Here is a 20,612-nt window from a genome sequence, read left to right on the forward strand (position 1 = left end):
AGGAGTTTTCATTCTCCCCTGATTGTCCTATGAGGTTGCAGGACCCCTAAATCTGTCTGGACAGTGCTGATTGGCCCTGTGCTGATCACATGCACGCTCCCAAGGAAAAAATAAAAACTTTCTAGCGATGCACACCAAATTGCATATGCAGCTATTCCCTAAGACTCTGTTTTATCAGCAGATGGGTTGGGGACAGTGGAAAAAGGGGAGGATCAGAGAAGACGGGATCAAACAGCCTTTTTAAATAATGCGGAGGAACACTTTAAGACACCAGTTTTCTTCCGGCGCTCCTGCTCTCATACAGTAAAGGATTGACTCCTTCACTCCCCCCTCCATTACCCAAATAGCCTTGTATTTTTTCACTGATTGTAAGATATTCTGTGAATGGACAAAGGGAAGGGAGGGGCAGGAAAATGTCAGGATCACTCCTTGTCTATTCATAGAACACCTTGCATTCTGTGAATACAATACAAGGCTTTTTGTGAATAGATGGGAGGAGAGAGAATGACAAGAAATAAAGAAGAGCCGTGTAATGTGGTAATCAGCCTGAAATGAAGGAATGATTTGTACAGTAATCTGCAGAGATCTGAGTGTTGGATACTCTGCATTAGAGGTAACTTATTACACTTGTGCTGTTCCCAAAGGAAAAAAACAAAACAAAACCCTGAAGTTCCACGTAAAGAAAAAAAAAAAGTTGACTGAGTCTTCCGGTAGAGGAGGCCTTTGTGTTCCTGATCTGTATCCTGTGTGGCCAGGAAAGCGGGGGAACCGGTTATCAGCGATGTGACTAATGCCGATGTGGCTGGATACAAAGTTATCGCTTAGCTCATCCCTGGCTGGGAATAAACAATGTGTGCTTAATGTGCGACTTTGTATATGAGTCATACTGGAGGTCATGGCAATCTCTCCCACAACCTTACTGTGTATGCCACATGGAATAGTCTGCGGGTTGTGTCACTGCTGTCCACACAAAACAAATGTTATGTTGGGAAGTGATGACCTTTTACCAACAGAGAGATCATCTCCACCCTCCTATACAGAGCGATCGTATGTGGCCTCATGCCAGATCACATTAGAGACAAAATTAAAGTGTGATAAATTGGCGTTCCTCCTGTGCTATTCTTAGATTTTTATTGTGGTTGTTTTTTTTTTTTTTTCTTTTTTCTTTTTTTGTAATGCATTTACTTTTTATTCAAAAAGCATACAGCACTTGTGTGGGCATTTGTAACATTGATGCTGTTGTGCTTGTTTATTGCAAGTGAAAGTGGGGGGAAAAGTTGGAGGTGTTGGGGTGCACAGACAGCCATTGTTGCTGGATTTTGACTTTGCCATTGCTAAAGTATCTATAAACCCAAACCAAACACATAATCCATTTTTTAACAATGAAAAGTAGTAATTTTAAATATATAGCCTTCTTAAAAATGCCTGACAATTCTACTGGGGAAGTCCTTGTGCTGCACTTTATAAATGGGGTGACAATGGTCTGGTTGGTCTCAGTTGTGTTGTCACCCTGTCATATGTGCATCTAGTGGCAACTGTTTATAACACACAGGGCTTTAGTAAACTGAAGGGGAGTATTTACTAAAAACTGGAGCACACAGTCTGGTGCAGCTGTGCTTAGTAACCAATCGGCTTCTAAAGGTACTTTCACACTGCTGTAGCAAAATCGCCGTAAAAACGCATATGCGGTTTTAAAGCGCTTTTGCTGTGTTTCAGATGCGTTTGCTGTGCGTTTTTTTTTTTTGGGTTGCCTGCACCTCTGAAAAATGAACATGTAACTAAAAAAGTGCAAAATCTCTGTGCATTTTTACCGAAATTTCCATTCCTTTCAGTAGGAAGCTACGTTTTTGGTGCGGGTTTCAAAACCACACCAAAGATGCAGCATGTAGAACTTTTCAAAGCGCACTGCACCGGTAACACAGTGGTGTGAAAAATCCCATAGGATTTAAAAGAAAATGTTTTTCTTGCAACGAAAAAACGCAGGAAGAGCGTATTGGTGTGAAAGGGCCCTAACTTCAGTTTGTTTAATTAAGCTTTGGCAATAAGTGATTTAACAGTTAAAAGTCGCATGACAAGTTTCACCCCATTGCCAACAATGGAACCATTCAAATCGTTGCGAATCAAGTTGCAGCAACTTTGAAAAAAGTTCCTGCACTACTTTTTTGCGGTTTCATTGCGACTTGCATTGACTTCTGTTAAATGAAGTCACAATCTTCAATGAAATTGGAGGTCCAAATCGCATTGATCTGCGGCTTTGAAATCGTGCTGAAGTAGCGCAATTTTAAAGGCTTAAAATGATTGTCAAGTCACGTTTTAAAAAAAATAAAAATAACTTGCCTCCTCTGTGCAGTGGATTTGCACAGAACAGACTTGATCCTCCCCTTCTCAGGTGTCTCTTCTGTCCTCCTGGCCCCTCCCTCCTGTTGAGTGCCCCCACAGCAAGTTGTCACAGCTCAGTGTATCCATTCAGACATGGAGCTGCGGTTTGGCCCCACCCCTCTCTCTCCTGATTGGCTAACTGACTTTGACAGCAGCGGGAGCCAATGGCACAGCTGCTGTGTCTCAGCCAATCAGGAGGGAGAGTCCCGGGCGGCTGAGATGCTCTTAGGCCCCTTTCACACTGGGGCGGTGGCAACGGCGGCGGTATAGCGCCACTATTGTTAGCACCGCTTTACCGTCGGTATTACCCCCCCCGCTAGCGGCCGAGAAAGGGTTAAAAACCACTGCAGAGTCGCTTTGCCGGCTTTTTTTTTTTTTTTTTTTTTCCTGTCCTGATAGCGCACCGCTCCGGTGTGAAAGCCCTCAGGGCTTTCACACTGGAGGGACAGCAGCGGCTGTTTTGGGTCGGTTTGCAGGCGATATTAGCGCAATAGTGCCTGCAAACCGCCCCAGTGTGAAAGGGGCCTTAGACGTGGCTGAACAGAGAGGGGGCTCAGGTAAGTATTAGGGGGCGCTGGAGGGTGGCTGCTGCACACTGAAAGGGGTTGTAAAGGCAGAAGGTTTTTCTTATTTTAATGCAGTCTATGCATTAAGATAAAGAAACCTTGTGTGTGTAGCAGCCTCCCCAGCACCCCCTAATTACTTACCTGAGCCCCCTCTCTCTCCAGCGATGTCCACGAATGTCTAAGCCGTCCGGTACACTCCTCCTGATTGGCTGAGACACAGCAGTTTCGCCATTGGCTCCTGCGGCTGTCAGTCAATCAGCCAATCAGGGGAGAAGGAGGTGGGGCCAGGTCGGGGGGGGGGGGGGTCTGTATCTGAATGGATACCTGGGCTGTGGAGGGGACGGGAGTGGCCGGCTCAGGCTCTCAGAAGCTTGTTGAAAGGCTGAGCCAAGTTCCAATCCAGGCATGTGCATTGACAGGTGTTACTGCAATGCAGTAGTGTTAATAGGTCCTAATGCTCCATTCACACCTAAGTGTGTGCATTACACTATTTGTGTTTTACACACATAAGTGATACATAAGCAATAAAATGAGTTCACTCCAGTGTTGCGGGGGCTGCACTTCAAGTCGTAAAGGGGGCTGGAACAAGGGAACACGCCATATTGCATTTTACAGGCAATTTGGAGCATTTTAGAAGTAGAGGGACGTCTCATGCAGCAGGTGGTCGGTGTCTTCTCATTCGTTTCCATAATTGAGTGACTGGATTGTACACCTTTAGGCAGAATTTCTGCAGAATTTTCAGACCTTCTGCGCCAGTGATCGGTGTTGGGACTTGTCCCTGCAATCACAGAGCACCTGACTTCACATAATATGTGCTGAATAGCAAGGTTATTTTTATATAAAGTCTTTTTGTAGGTGAAAGTTTGTCCTCGCAGCAAATCTGTGTATGAAATATCCGCATTAATTGCTGCACTCCTGGCAACAATTCACAGCAGGCCGAACGTATCCAAGTTTAACTCCTGAGGGTCACTGGTCCTTTATGGGTGATATCTCTAATATATTTTTTTCTCTCTAATATTTTTCCAATATTACTGGTCATTTTTTATTATGCTTACCTTTTGAGAACTCATGCCAGTTAAGATGGTGCTTGAATAAGTGGAGATCCTCTACTCTCTCCTTGTAGGAAGAGTGTTTTTTGTCCACAGGCACCAATTGTCCATGACTTATGGGAACCCTTATGCAGCGTACACACGGTCATACTTTTCGACCGGACTTGTCCGACGGACCAAATCCGGCGGACAATCTGATCGTGTGTGGGCTTCACCGGACCTTCAGCGGACTTTTCCAGTCGCAAATCTGATGGACTTTAGATTTGGAACATGCTTCAAATCTTTACGTCGTAACTCCGCCGGTCCCAGAAATCCGCTCGTCTGTATGCTAGTCTGACGGACAAAAACCCACGCTAGGGCAGCTATTGCCTACTGGCTATCAACTTCCTTATTTTAGTCCGGTGTACGTCATCACGTACAAATCCGTTGGACTTTGGTGTGATCGTGTGTAGGCAAGTCCGTCGAAAGTCCGCTGGAAAGTCTGTCGGACCAGTCTGCCCGTGTGTACGCGGCCTCAGGGATCCTACAACACTGATAAGGCTCACGGTCTTCGTATGTAAACTGTGACCATTTTTCTGGGTTTTGTTATTTTTTTTTTTTTTTGTTAGCATTTTATATATGTATTGTACATTTGAAAACTTTAAAGCTTATGTATAAAAAAAAAAACAAAAAACAAAAACCCCGCATTAGCCTAGGTTCACATTGATGCGATAATCACATGTTAAATCGTCGGCTATTGCCGGCAATGGCACCATCCGTATAGGTGCAACGCCACATCGATTCCTAAAAGTAGTTTCTGTACTACTTTTTGGTGACTTCAGGTGTGATTTCAATAGACATCTGTGCAGGAATCCGCACAGATGTCTCTGAAATCTCCCCCGAAGTCGGACTGACACAGGGGTATGAAACCGCTGAACTCGCACGATTTCTGTCTCGCAGCAGTGGGAACCTAGGCTTAAAGTAAAAAAAAAAAAAAGTAAAAAAAAAAAAAAAAAAAAAAAGCCCCACTGCTTGTTCTGCCCCCCTGTGAGGAGGGAGCTGGGGGCAGGACATGGCTGAGCTGTACTGTGTGTACCTATAGGCACGGGTGGCCTGATGAGGGACACTCTGATGAAGGATTGAACAGCTATGGCGGGGGACTGAAAAAAAAAAAAAGAGGAGATAAGAGACTGCTCTGTGCAATATCATTTAATATCACCTGAAGTTCTATTCTCACAGTGGTGTGTTTTCTCTGCAATCCACTTTTTTTTTTTTTTTTTTTTTTTTTTGAAAGTGTGTGTGTGTGTGTGTGTGTGTGTGTGTGTGTGTATGTATGTATGTATATATATATATATATATATATATATATATATATATATATATATATATATATATATATATATATATATATATATATATATATATATATATATATATATATATATATATATATATGTATGTGTGTGTATATATGTATGTATGTATGTGTGTGTATATATGTATATATACCATGGCAAACAAGGCTAATTGCCTTGTCTTTGCATTGGCACTTCACTGGGCAACACTGCCCAGCATATCCCAATGCAAGGTGGTTGCCATATTCTACAGACTTTGGGAATGCTGCTTTTTGGCAAAAAACCAACCTAGGTGAACTTCTACTTTTTATTTTTATTTATTTTTTTCCTTTCACATGATAGGTCCACGTTCATATACATGTGTCAGTGGCACATCTGAGTCACCCAGTTACATTGCTTATGTATTTACTTTTTTTTTTTTTTCCTTTACCATGGTATGTCATTTGAATCTTGTGTGTGCACAGCTCAAATATATTTGTTTAAGCCATGCATCTCACCAAGAGCAAATACTTCCCATATTACATATTGTTTGTAATATACAGCCTACTGTTTATACAGAGTTGGGTAATGTGGTTTATACCTGCATTGGCTAATTACTAGTACACTGGGCTGGATTCATTTTATAATGCTATCTCTAAGGATATTGTTGCTATGCATTTACGGCTTTTTTGTCACCTCGCCTCCTTTAAGAGTTGCCCATTATAGAAATCGCTTGCTTCTAAATTCTTCCTTTATTTGTTACTTGCTTTGGAGAGTTCTCAGCTGATACCCTCCCCGCCAAAAAAAAATGTTTTTGTACTTTTATAGCACTGCATAGTTCTATACAGAACCGTTTTTATAGATTTGTTTAGAAAATGAAGATGTATGAATATTGTGCTTTTATATTTTTAATATATTTTTTTTCTACTTGTGAAGAAAGGGATGCCATAAGATCACTGAAACTAATTAGAGTTTTATGGCTAATTGAGCAATGAAAAGGCACAGCTAGAACAGCTTGTCTCCAGATCTATGCGTTTTGCTATTCCTGAACCCTAACTTGCTTTACCCCTGGGGTGGCTCCGGAATTTTTAATTTTTTTTGCTTGTGCTGGGAGTATAAGTGGGGGAGCGAAGTTCTTGGTACTGAGTTGAAGGACGTAACTGAGAATGTTTGTTTAAAAATGAAAAATGTTCTGTAGTAAGCAAACACTTGAACACAGTGGAAAGAGAAGCTGTGGCGCAGTACAAACTTTATACCATTGTACCTGTAAGGTTCGGTTCACACTGCTGCGACTGGGGGTCCAACTTGTGACACCCCAAGTCGCGTGACATGTAAAATCCCATGTTGGTCAATGTGAGCTGTCATAATTGGCACTACTAAAGTCGCTCTGACATTAGAAAAGGTTCCTGTACTACTTCAAGGTGAGGTGACTTCTATCCGACTTGTGCCCATAGACTTTAATGGAAGTTGCCTCCAAGTCAGACCCTCCTCTATATTGATGTGATTTGGATCCGACATTATAGGAAGATTACACAGGCATTCCCTAAAGTTGCTTCAAAGTCGCCTGGCAAAGTCGCACTGTAAGTCACGTGACTTTTAGGTCATAGCTGAGTGAACCCATCTTACGTGACCACATGTTTCAGATGGTGGTTGGAGATTTGTAAATGACCGAACTACATATTCTTTTCTTTACCCACAAGTAACAAAAATCCACTCTTCAGTGCTTTTTGATTTTGGTCCTTTTTCCAATCTTAAAAAAACAAAACAAAAAAAAAAAATACAGTATAAATCTTTATCTATAAGCAGCTAATAATTGACCAGCGAATTCCACATGATCAACGTTCCCAGAGAGATGTCTTTGATGCCTCCATAGACATTCCACTTTACCTGGATTTTGGCAAGCTCTCTAGAGTTATTAGGTGGAAACAGTGGTTCTTTCCAAAAATGTTTTTTTTTACACAACTACATGGTATTTTCCCTTTTATTCAATGGTCCTAATGTCTACTCACTTTTTTTTTTTTCTTCCACAGATGTTTCTTACGGTCTATCTCAGTAACAATGAGCAACATTTTACAGAGGTTCCCGTTACTCCAGAGACCACCTGCAGAGATGTGGTGGAGCTTTGTAAGGAGACAGGAGAGTTGGAGTGCCATTTGTCCGAACTTTGGCGTGGTTCAGGTATGGGTTCCTTTGAAAATGGCTCCTTTAATGCGTTCCATCCATAATCGTCATGAGAAGTGTCCAGCCTCCAAAACCTGTAATGGTTGACTGTAAATCTTGGACATATTATGTGGTAAAGCAATTAGAAAAATATTTTTGGTCTTTCCATCTCTTATAGATTATTGGCTTTAGAAGCAAAATTTGTACTGCCCCTCAGCAGCATTTGGATTTTTTTTTTTTTTTTTTTTTTTTTGATGGAGGTTCACACACATTTTTACTTTAAAAGAGTGGTGTACAATGATGCACTTCTCTTTTTTGCCTCATGCCTGTGACCTAACCTAACCCACCCTCCCCCTCTCCAGAATACATACTTACCTTGATCCGATGGATGCAGGTTTGCTGGTCATTTACATCCAGTGCTGCAAATCTTCACTATCCTGTGCATTTCAGCTCAGTAGACTTCTATGAGATTCTCTGATCATCTCCTGCTTCAGGACACAGCCCTATAGAAGTCTGGCTGTAAACAAGAGCGGAACCATGACCATCAGATCAAGGTAATTATGGCACTGCCTGGGGTGGATGATGAATTTAGCTTGGGCATCATTCACACCATGAAGGCGTAACAGAGCGCACACGCATCCCTTACCCTAAAAAGTGGAAGTCAACTTCCATGCATGACTTTTACCTATAGGTAAGCCTATAAGGCTTACTTATAGGTGATGTAAATATCTTCTAAACGTACACCGTTTAGAAGATATTTAGTGTACATGCAGCCAGTGACATCACTGGCACATGCGCTCTGAAGGAGCGGCACCCGTGCCATTTCTTCAGAGCCCGGTGCCATGACATCATCGCGCCTCCGGCCAGTCACGAAACCGGAGTCCGCGTACCCCAAAACAAGATGGGTGAAGATGGAAGCTCCCTCTAGATGTGACTTCTCGGCGCGGGAGGGCTTTGTTTTAAGGTAAGTTTAACATAATGTGCTGGTATGCGATGCATACCAGCACATTATGCCTTTACCTTGCAGGGTTAAAAAATAAAATTAAAAAAACGTCCAGCGGTTTACAACCGCTTTAAAAGTTATGGTGCACCAGAACACATCGTACTTTGTTACCATACGTACCTGCACCTTAATAAATGCATGGGGGTACCATTAATACTGCTGAGTGTCTGCTAAAGGGCTTTTTTGTGTGTTGTGGGAAAACGTGTGATTTTTAAATGTGTTCCTGCAAAGCACAAGTGGGAAAGGAACCTTAGGTCTGGAAATGACACTTGTGTAAAAGTGAGAGTTGGGGACAGTTAGACCCCTTTCACGCTGAGGCGATATAGCGCTTGTAAAGAGCCTCTCCTGTCTCTCCAGTGTGAAAGCCTGAGTACTTTCACACTGTGCGCTTGTAGGACCGTAAAAAAAATCTTTGCAGAGCTGTAGGAGCGGTGTATACACCGCTCCTAAAGCGCCCCTGCCCACTGAAAACAATGGGGCAGCGCCGCCAAACCGCCGCTGCAGTGGCGCTTTGCGGGCGGTTTTAACCCTTTTTCGGCTGCTAGCGGGGTTAAAACCACCCAGCTAGCGGGCGAATAGGGCCGCTAAAACGACAGTAAATCGGCACTAAAAATAACACCACTTTACCGCCGACGCCCGCCCCAGTGTAAGAGGGCTCTTAGAAAATCTGCTGGGTTTTTCTGTCTCTGTCCCCACTAGGATGGGAAGGGATGGGAAATCATTTCCATGGAGATCCCTACACCTTCTGTCCAATTGAAGCTTTGTGTAAGGGTGTTGTCCATAGAAAATGAGAGCAATCTCCCCAGTAGAGACACATTTCTATAAAAAAAATTAAAATCTCACGTGTTAACCTTTCCTGCTTTGTTAAAAACTAGAAATGCATTTTTAGGCTTCAGAATGTCATATTTCTTGATTTGTGTGTGTGTTTTGTCCGTTCTGGATATGTAATTCGCAGATAGGTCCTGTATGGGGTGAGTTGTGTGCCTCTTGTGGGTAAGCGAAGGTGGATCTAATTTTTTTCTATAGCAGGAAGGATGTGAATTGTTTCTGTTTAAGAGCATTTTATATAGTTTAATTATGGTGGTGTGTTTTGTTTTCTACCTCCTTCATGCTAAATTTAGGATTGCTTTGGGCTGAGCTGTTAAAGTCAGAAATAATGGTGTATATTCAGTGATTACAATGTTTGTTTATGCCTTTCAGGCTCCATGCACATTGCACAATAAAGGCTAAATAAATGCCAGAAAAACTCTGGATGAAAAATGCGTTTTTGTGCCAGCTTTTAGTAGAACTGCACGATTAATCGTTAACAAACCATGATTGCGATTCAACCCCCCTCACGATCTTAATACAGCACTTCCCCAGTTCGTGTTAAACTAGTGCAGAGCTGTCAAAAGAGAAAAAAAAAAAACTCAGTCGGCAAATGTTTATCAACAGCAATAAAGAGAAACCATGTATCTCGGTTCTTTTAGATCAAAGACATGAACTTCCATCAGTAAATGAGGTCAGTTGAACCACTTAAAGACTTGGGGCCAGTTCAAACCATAGAAACGTGTTCCAGATACTTTTCTGCATGCGTATTTTTGGTGCGTTTATTTGATGCAGTCCAGTGCATTTTCCCCCCCTCTGTTTTTTCTTAACCTTAACTAAAAATGTGTTCTAGTGCGTTTTTTGGTGCGTTTAGATGCGTTCTGGTGCGTTTTTGATGCTTTTTACAGCGTTCCAGTGCAGGAAAAATGCCGCATGTTCTACTTTTTTTTTTTTTTTTTGTAACTGGAAAGCACTGGTGTGAATTATGCCATTGAAAACATATACTTTTTATGTGTTTTTGATGCAGAAAAAAAAGTGCACTGGACTGCATGTGTTGCTTACAAAATAAAATCAGTATTTTATTTTTTTTTTTTTTTTGCTAGAAAATTACTTAGAACCCTCAAACATAATAAATAAAAAAAAAAAAAAAAAAAAAATATATATATATATATATATATATAAAATCTATCAAAAAAATTGTGATTGTCATATCCAGAATCGTGCAGCTCTAGCTTTTAGGCTCCCATGCACACTAGAAGCTAAAAAAGCATTTTTGTGCTGGTGTTCTGTCAAATAGTGCATCCCCGTTGGATAATGCCTCTGATCTGCCCATGCGCAGTATGCAACATCGCTCCAGCTAAAATGTTGATCAGCTGGCGTGATGTCAACACTGCGCATGCGCAGATCATCGGAGGCATTATCCTACAATCTGCAAAGGGAGAATGTATTTGTCAGATTCTGCCTGTCTCTGCTCATGCAGGAGAATTGACCGATCACGTGACAGGTGGGTTTTGGTGTGTTGAAGAGCAGATTTGGGTGTGTTGCAGGACAGTGGCCCGCCCTGCAACATACCCAAATCCGCCTGTCACGTGATCGGTCAATTCTCCCGCATGAGCAGAGAGACAGGCAGAATCTGACAAATACATTCTCCCTTCGCAGATCGTCGGTTAATGCTTTAGACGATCTGCGCATTTGCAGGGAGTGACATTGCGTACTGCACATGCGCAAAGTTTGTCTGAGGCATTATCCAACGGGATGCAGTTTTCAGTAGAACATCGGCTTTTAGCAGCTTTTTAGGAGTGTTGCCGTTTATTGGAGTTTCCCGTAACTCTGGCAACAAACACTGGCAGCAGACACGTGGCAGTTTGCTTGAAGCTCTACCCCCAAAAAAGTGCAGGCGCTTCTTTGGTGCACATAGGGCAGCCCATTCAAATGAATAAGCTGCCTTATGCTTGTTGCGCAAAAATGCACAAAAAAAAAAACGCATTCACGTGGTGCCTAGATGTGAATGCAGCCTAATACAAGCAATGGGCTGGCTCTTGGGAGGAGTTAGGCAAATATCAAAATGCCTTGATGGGTGGATTTCATTCTGGAGGAGAAGGCGTTTTCTAGGCACTCAGTTGCACTACAGCACAAGCCCAGCCCACTTGTACCACCCCCAATTCCACAGGCTGAGCCCTGCTGTACAGGGATCACAAGAGGCTGATACTAGGTCAAATGCAGACACCTACATTGCTTGCATTAAAAAATACATATATATATACACACACACATACACCCCTCAAATTTTTGTAAATATTTTATTATATCTTTTCATGTGACAACACTGAAGAAATGACACTTTGCTACAATGTAAAGTAGTGAGTGTACAGCTTATATAACAGTGTAAATTTGCTGTCCCCTCAAAATAACTCAACACACAGCCATTAATGTCTAAACCGCTGGCAACAAAAGTGAGTACACCCCTAAGTGAATGTCCAAATTAGGCCCAAAGTGTCAATATTTTGTGTGGCCACCATTATTTTCCAGCACTGCCTTAACCCTCTTGGGCATGGAGTTCACCAGAGCTTCACAGGTTGCCACTGGAGTCCTCTTCCACTCCTCCATGACGACATCACGGAGCTGGTGGATGTTAGAGACCTTGCACTCCTCCACCTTCTTCTGAAGATGCCCCACAGAAGCTCATTAGGGTTTAGGTCTGGAGACATTGCTTGGCCAGTTCATCGCCTTTAACCCTTCAGCTTCTTTAGCCAGGCAGTGGTCATCTTGGAGGTGTGTTTGGGGTTATCATGTTGGAATACTGCCCTGCGGCCCAGTCTCTGAAGGGAGGGGGATCATGCTCTGCTTCAGTATGTCACAGTACATGTTGGCATTCATGATTCCCTCCATGAACTGTAGCTCCCCAGTGCCGGCAGCACTCATGAAGCCCCAGACCATGACACTCCCACCATCATGCTTGACTATAGGTAAGACACACTTGTACTTGTACTTGTACTTTGTACTCCTCACCTGGTTGCTGCCACGCACGCTTGACACCATCTGAACCGAATAAGTTTATCTTGGTCTCATCAGACCACAGGACTTGGTTCCAATAATTCATGTCCTCAGTCTGTTTGTCTTCAGCAAACTGTTTGCGGCCTTTCTTGTGCATCATCTTTAGAAGAGGCTTCCTTGACAGCCATACAGACCAATTTGATGCAGTGTGCGGCGTATGGTCTGAGCACTGACAGGCTGACCCCCACCCATTCAACCTCTGCAGCAATGCTGGCAGCACTCATACGTCTATTTCCTATATATATATATATATATATATATATATATATATATATATATATATATATATATATATATATATATATATATATATATATATATATATATATATAATAATTATTTTATACTCACATACACTATTTTATATTGCGTAGTATACTTTATCAATTGTAGCTTTAATTTAGAGTTCTGTGCATGAACAGGATGAAGGAATGATTTGCATGGCTTCATCCACTGTTCTAATATGTGAAATAATCCTCTTATTTTTGGGATATGTGATGGAATGAGACATGAGAATAGAATACCTTCTGTTTTTAGGAAGGCTTACTGTGCACTGATTGGATTCCTTTAGTCCCTTCTCACTATAACCCTTGTAGTTGAATGAAGGGTGGAAAGTGATCCAGGCCTTGGTCATGCCCAGGGCCATTAGTTAGAGCCTCTGTGACGTATACGGGGAGATGTGTGGAATGACTGGGAAGTTCAGTGGTGTGTAGCGTGTACGGATGATAGATGTACAGGCCTGTTTGTTATGTGTGCGGAGCTCAGAAGAATGGCTCTTTGTCCTCCTGCATCAGCCACTGGCAGGACAAGGACCAGTGCTCAGCGGGCACATTTCCCATTATTCATTGGGAGAACGTGAGAACTGCCTGGCAGAGCCGCTTCCCTTTCAGCCTTTATGTCATTGTGCCAAAAGTAGATTGAGTTTAGGAATAATGTGTCGGTTACCCGGGTCTCCTGCCTCTTTGTATTCATATTCTCCAGCTTATTTATAACCTTCATTGTTTTTATGGGCCATAGCAATTTTAAAGCAGAACTCCTACTTTGAAATAAACATTTTGCTGACTTACTATGATGCAGTGGACACTTTTCTATGAAATGGGTCAGTAATTCTTTTATGAATATCTTGAAAACTATTTTGATCTAGACATGAATTTAAAGCTAGCTCTAGGGAAATGGCACAATACAGATGAGATGTATATATTGGAACTCTTTTACCTGCCAAAGGATTTGTATTTCTATCTATCCAGGTCCTATATTTTTCACAGCTGTATCACAGTACAGCTATGTCTGGCAAGGTAGGAGACTTGATTTTTGTTTTCTCTGCTGCTGTTCAGTAAGGCAGGCCATACACTGTTTAAATCTCTTCAGATTCGATCCATTTATGGGCAGGCTGACTGTACCAAATTGATCGAACAACTTGGTTACAACCAGCATGCTGGGTTTTACCTGCAATTATCGCTAGCAGCTGCTAGCAATAATCATTGTCTTCTCCCGGCGGGGAGGGCAGTGGCCTGGTAGGAGGGATTCCCACATCAACTCCATCTGTGTTGATGGAGGAATCAAACAAATATTTAATTCCTGCAACCTACGGTTGCAGGAAAAAAATTTGCTCAGTGTATGGCCTGCCTAACACTTTGCAGGTCTTGTCCCTCCCCCAACCTGAAGTGAACAGTAAAAGGAGGAGCAGCTGACTGATTGGGTCATCTCTCTGTCACTCTGCTCTCTCCTTACACGGGAGAACTGCAGCACAACAGATTAAATATATTTTTTCTGAAATATCCTGTTTTTTCTCAGCACTTATCACATACCTATTTAAAATGTATTTAACCACAATCCTAATTTTGCATTTCAGAACGTCCTGTAGCAGACAATGAACGGATGTACGATGTTCTGCAGAAGTATGGGATGCAGTGGAATGAAGCCCGGTTCTTTCTGCGCCATGAGCGTCCGCCATCTAGAGGGTCAGGTAGGGTCAACTCCTTAGCTGATATATCTTAACTCCTTGGATAGAGGTCACCTGTCAAAGCCTTACTTAGTTTTGTTGAGAAAATGACTAGTCTCTCTATATGATATATGTACATTGCAAGGATTTTAGGGAACCGTTTGAGATTATTAACCTTTGTTAATTTTAAGCTGGCCATAGATGGATTGAAATTCGGCTGGTTCAGCAGGGACCAGAATTTCAATTCATGTATGGCTGCTGTTCCTGCTCATAAGAAATCCATCTAATTGATTTAATGATATCAGTCTGACTGACTTCTGTTGAATGGGAATGTGTAAAAACTTGTTTATCAGCAGCTGCAGCCACTGATTAGTGTATTCTAACAGCAGAAGAGTCCTACTATCAGAATACAGTTGCACAGCAGGGACCACTTCTCCATCCACCTTTCTTGTGTGGATGGGGGACTCCGTTCTCCCCCCCCCCGATCAGCCAATTGGTTGATTGAAAAAAAAAAAGCCAATCGTCCATTGCCTGATTTTAAAGGAATCACTGTTTGTTTCACCATGTCCATTCATAGACTGATTCCTGAATGGACAGATCGCCAGTGGTTCCTAAAGCCTTAGGTTGGATTCACACTATTGCGAAATGGATGCTTTTTTTTTTTTTTTTTTTTTTTTTTTTTTTTTTTAATAATAAACCTGTTGTACTTACCTGCTCTGCAGTGTATTTGCACAGGGTAGCCTGGATCCTCCTCTTTTCAGTTCCCTCTTCGCTGCTCCTGGCATCTTCCTCCTGTTGAGTGCCCCCACAGCAAGCAGCATGCTATGGGGGCACCCGAGCCGAGCTACTGCTCCGTGTGTCCATTCAGACATGGAGCTGTGGTTCAGCCCCGTCCCCCCTCTTTCCTGATTGGCTCCCGCTGCTGTCAGTTAGCCAATGGCGCCACTGCTGTTTCTCAGCCAATCAGGAGGGAGAGTCCCGGACGGCAAAGGGACTGGATAGCGAAGGGCTCAGGTAAGTATTAGGGGGGCTGCTACACACACAAGGTTTTTCATCTTATTGCATTAGGATAAAAAAAAAAACCTTCTGCATTTACAACCCCTTTAAGGTTTTTGCATTCTGCACATTAAGGTCAAAAACCTGTGCTGCAGCACCCCCTACCCCCCCTTTTTTCTTACCTGAGTCCATCCGATCCAGTTATGTACATGAGCGCAGCGGCTCCTGCCGCTGTCTCTCTCATAGGATAGATTGAGAGCAGCGGGGACGATTGGCTCCCGCTGATCAGGGGCGGATCCAGAGTCTAGTCTCGGGAGGGGCACTGCCAGAAAATATATTTTTTTGGGGTACATCTATCGGGGAAATGGCTGATGTTGGCGCTTCAATCATCACGGCACCATGGTTGTTATGGTGTCAGGATGATTGAAGCGCATTATTACTATTATTACATTGTTATAAAAAATTAAATAGTTTAACTCACCATAATGCAGAATCAGTGGGAGCCCCGAGTGTGTCACTTGCCACGTCACCTGTCACCAGATGCATATTGTCACTTGCCACGTCGCCTGCCACATGTTGCGGATTGTCACTTGCCACGTCGCCTGTCACCAGATGCAGATTGTCACTTGCCACGTTGCGGATTGTCACTTGCCACGTCGCCTGTCACCAGATGCAGATTGTCACTTGCCACGTCGCCTGCCACGTTGCGGATTGTCACTTGCCATGTCACTTGCCACGTCGCCTGCCACATGTTGCGGATTGTCACTTGCCATGTCGCCTGTCACCAGATGCAGATTGTCACTTGCCACCTGCTAAGGTGGTCTCTTGGCGGCCTGCATGGTGGGGGGGAAATGCAGGGATGCAGGGCGGGCGCCGGGCGGTGAGAGATGATGTCATCTCTCTGCTCCCCCGCCCCGCCTGCTCCCTGATTGGCCAGCAGCCCGCTCACAAACACATCGAGCAGCACATGTCAGCGGCGGCTCTCTCACCTATGGAGCCGCCCAGCGGCTCTTTTACTCACGGAGCCGCCCAGCGGCTCTTTTACTCACGGAGCCGCCCAGCGGCTCTTTTACTCACGGAGCCGCCCAGCGGCTCTTTTACTCACGGAGCCGCCCAGCGGCTCTTTTACTCACGGAGCCGCCCAGCGGCTCTTTTACTCACGGAGCCGCCCAGCGGGTCTCTCACGGAGCCGCCCGGCGGCGCTCTCTCTCTCACTGACGGAGCCGCCCAACGGCTCTCTCTCTCACGGAGCCGCCCGGCGGCGCTCTCTCTCTCACTCACGGAGCCGCCCAACGGCTCTCTCTCTCACGGAGCCGCCCGGCGGCGCTCTCTCTTTCACTCACGGAGCCGCCCAGCGGCTCTTTCACTCACGGAGCCGCCCGGAGGCTCTCTCACCTATGGAGCCACCCGGCGGGCTCTCTCACAGTGGCAGTCACTCACCTGCATTTCTCGGAAGTCGCAATTGCCCCGTTGCCCTCCCCCCTGGATCCGCCCCTGCCGCTGATGTCAGTCAAATCTGGTAACATGGGAACTGGGGGTGGGGCCAAGTCCCGCTTTCTCTGTCAGTGGATGCAGCAGCAGGACTCGGGCGCTAACACACAGGTGCCCCCAGGCAAAGCCCTCGAGGAGGTGCCAGGAGTGCCAGCAGGGGATCCTAGAAGAAGAGGATCAGGGCTGCTCTGTGCAAAACCATTGTACAGAACAGGCAAGTATAACATGTTTGTTATTTTTATAAGAAAAACAAAAAACGAAGCTTTATAACCACTTTCATAATGACAACTGGAGGAAATCTCTGTGCTCTAATGAAGAAAAATGCAGTGTCAGCATCACTTTAGATTTAGCCTAGCTTTAGAGAGTGTCTTGCCAAAAATACATGCGAGCACTGTACTGTCCATGATACTTTTTTTTTTTTTTTTAAATGTGCGCTAACTCTTACATTTTCAGGACAAGCTTTCAGGGTCTAGCCTCTCCTCCTTGGTCCAAGCAATACTGGAATGAGGTGGGCCCCTGAAAATGTAACTGTTAGTGAAAATAATAGAATATCATGGACAGCACTGAACTGTGTTGCTGCAAGGACATTCATATGTCTACAGTAGCCAAAAATGAAACTCCTAATGCAAGGAATGCCTAAAATTTTACTTGGATGTTAGTGCATTATTCTGAGAATACATGTAAATTGTTTCAAATACGGTAGTTTGGTTCTGGTTTGTGTTGTCATTATGAGTGTTGCCAAGGGAGTATTCCTGGATTAGAAAGGAAATATTTGCAGCTATCTGTAGTTCTTGTATAGCGTGTAACACAAGACTCTGGGTCCATTCTCCGCATATAGGAGCAATGATTTGTGCTGTGTTTTTAACTGGGCACTGCAGTGAAACAATTAAAGTTTAGATGTTGAGATATGGGAAGTACAGCCTTACCCCATTAGTTCTGTAGTTTTTAAATTTGAACAAAGCCGTCTGTCAGTACTAAGGCAATCAGTGAGAGGGAAACCTTCCCCAGAAGTGTGAATGTAATGATGCCGGACGCAGGAAGAGCAGAAAAGCAGAGTCTTTAGGAAGTTCAGTGCTAGCAATCCTGTGGTGGAAACTACAGAGAACTCGGATAAGCCCCCATTCGCATTGACTGCGGCTTTGAAATCGTGCAACTTCATGCACAGATGTCTATCCAAGTCGCACTCGAAATCGCCAAAAGTAGTGCAAGTGCAGCACCGCAAAGTCAGCGTTGCATTTGAACAGAGCGATTGCCGGCAATAGGTTGCAATCTGTCAAATTGCATGACAAGTCTTCCAATGTGAACGGGGGCTAAAGGTAACTTTGAACCTTTGAAATTTAGTACAGATGTGGTTGCTGAAAAACCTTGGTCTCTTGCGTTTTGGTTTCACTTGTTACCTGGAATTGCTCTTTAAGAGATTTTTGTTGGCTTGACAATAGATAATCCACTGAAAAGGTTCATTTCAGGCCCCATTCACACTTTGCATAGTGGGGACTAGGCTTCCCACTTGCGCTTTTGTGTGGGCAATTTTCATGCGATTCCGCCTCTCACACCACTCACTTCAGTGGGCTGTCCTGTGCTAGTTTGGCCCCCCAAATATAGCTCCTGCTCTTTTTTGGCTTCACGTGAATCTTAAAGGAGTGTTTTTCAGCATTTTGCAGCTTGATTCTGTTGTGCAAATTCCCACATTGTTTGGAGTGCCTTTTTTAGAATGAATGACCCCCAAAGGTGCATCACGCATTTTGCAGCAATTGCCACAAGCTTTGGAATCGTGGGTAGAATCACAGTGATTTCAAATTTGCAAGTGTGAATTGAGCCTACAGGGGCTGAGCATTCACAGGAGCACCAGTAATGATGCACTATGTAGCCAAAAGATTGTAGATCATACCCATATGACTTTGTTGCACATCCCAATCCATTCAGCATGCCCAGGTGTGAATGCAGCCTTATACGCTCATCAGACAAAATCCCATTCCTTTCCATGGCCCTTGTTTACATCTGAGCGTTTTGTCACCGCTAGCCAAACGCTTGTGGTTCAAAGTACATGAGCTTCTTTTAGGCAGATTGGCCTCATAGACTTCAGTGGGAAAGCTTGAAAAGAACTCTCAACATGAGCGTTTTACAAGCGTTTTGTTGCATGTTTTCTGCCAAAATAGCAGCGCCTCCCCCTAATTCTTTTAGCTACAATAAAAACAATTGAAGCTTGAATACACATGTAAGGCTGGGTTCACACTATATGCGGGGCACAGCAGGGGGTCCGGTGCATGCCCGTTCACCATTTCAGGTCCCTTCTGCTGTGTTCTCTGCGGCCGATCCAGAGATGTGTGACCTGGCTCCTTTGAGAGCCGGTCACACTCTCTCCTGTCATGCGAATTGAATGCAGAGAAACCCACATCCAATTCCCATAACTGTGAACCCAGCCTCCAATGCTTCTACTATGCTTGCAAAACTCTTGCAACGTGCCTGAAACTCACTCTGCTCAAGTGTGAATGGGGCGTAAAACCTTAAAGCTGATTGGTTACTATGCAGAGCTGCTCCAGTTTTAGTAAATCCCTCTTTACTATGATGGATCTTGAGACCAAGTTGCTTCGAGTCATTCACAGCATCATTATATGTGCAGCGTTGATTATGGAGTAACACCCATGTACCCATCATCCTCTTATCCCTCGCATTCCTGTGTCTATTCTGGTAATTGGAAATACAATTCTCTTTGGACTGAATTGTAGATCATGTATTGTCACAATGAGATGATTTGTTTGGTTATGGAATATGCGTAGCGCCTTTTCTCTGCCTCCTTTTTGATTTCCTGTGTTTTACTATTTTTTCAGTTTGTACCTAAACATCTGAATCTCAATGAGCCGTGCAGACGGGTTTATTCAGCTGTACATGTGAACTGAAGCTGAGGATTGTGTTTTTATAACAAATGACAGTGAAAAAATTCAGCCGAGGATAATGCATGTTAATACTCTTGGAAAATGAACCCTTGAAATGCACACATTGGGATATGCCTACTTGTCCAGGCCTTTCATATTTCATCTAGGGTGTAGTTTGCCGGTTGTCTGGGAACGCCATACTTTTTTCAGTTTGTGTGGCCGGAATTCCCAGCCTCACCAGTGTGATCAATCTAATGAGATCCATGCACAGCACACTCTGCTCACACCTTGTCACTTTGGGCCCTGTACTCTGTACTGCCGCCATTCTTTCCCTGTACTGGCTGCCTTGCTTGACTGTTTGGATTTCTCTGCTGGCACACTTGTGCGGGTGCATTGTCTGTCTACATTGCCGTTGCTATAGTGCCACCAGCAGTGAGGCCAGAGAGATGAAAATGAGGTGGACCGGCTGTACGCCAAGCTAAAGGTTCATTGAGTGGATTTTGTCTTGTATCTCCTGGATTGCATTAGCAGTTCTCTGATTTTACCTGCCTGGAGCTACTCTATATAGGAAACCTGCTATGGGTGAGAAAAGTGAGCCATCAAACAATGCTGCTTTGTTGATCCTCTGATTTTCAATACTTGTTTATTGGTAAGAGAATGAGTTCATGCAATTTGTATTTATGAACCGGACTTCATGAAGTGGCCCGTCCGTTTACCAGAAAGCAAGAACTTCCTTCAGGCCTTATGTCAGGCTGATACCGCTGGTTGCTGCTGACATTTTAATGGATGTGTTTATCCTTTTTATTTATTTATTTTTTTTTAATTTAAAATTTATTTATTTAATTTTTTTTTTTTTAAATGCAGTTAATGCACAGAGAACAAGTGATTCCAACTTAAAGCGGAATGGCGTGAAAGGCCCTGCAGACAGACCGATAATGGAAAATGGGGTAAGTGTGATGCATCACTTGGCTGCAGACAA

At 43.7% G+C, this 20,612-nt stretch overlaps 1 protein-coding gene across 3 annotated transcripts in view; it reads left to right on the forward strand.

The window, feature by feature from the left end:
- TP53BP2 (tumor protein p53 binding protein 2) overlaps positions 1–20,612 on the forward strand; it is a 104,636-nt gene that overhangs the window by 36,887 nt on the left and 47,137 nt on the right. For all 3 annotated transcript variants that reach the window (XM_073628332.1, XM_073628333.1, XM_073628331.1), the window contains exons 3-5: positions 7,338–7,485; positions 14,184–14,297; positions 20,498–20,580. In XM_073628332.1, the coding sequence (XP_073484433.1) occupies positions 7,338–7,485; positions 14,184–14,297; positions 20,498–20,580 (345 nt within the window). The remainder of the gene's footprint in view (positions 1–7,337; positions 7,486–14,183; positions 14,298–20,497; positions 20,581–20,612) is intronic.

This window comes from Aquarana catesbeiana, linkage group LG04 (assembly GCF_042186555.1).
Source record: "Aquarana catesbeiana isolate 2022-GZ linkage group LG04, ASM4218655v1, whole genome shotgun sequence".
Taxonomy (NCBI): domain Eukaryota; kingdom Metazoa; phylum Chordata; class Amphibia; order Anura; family Ranidae; genus Aquarana; species Aquarana catesbeiana.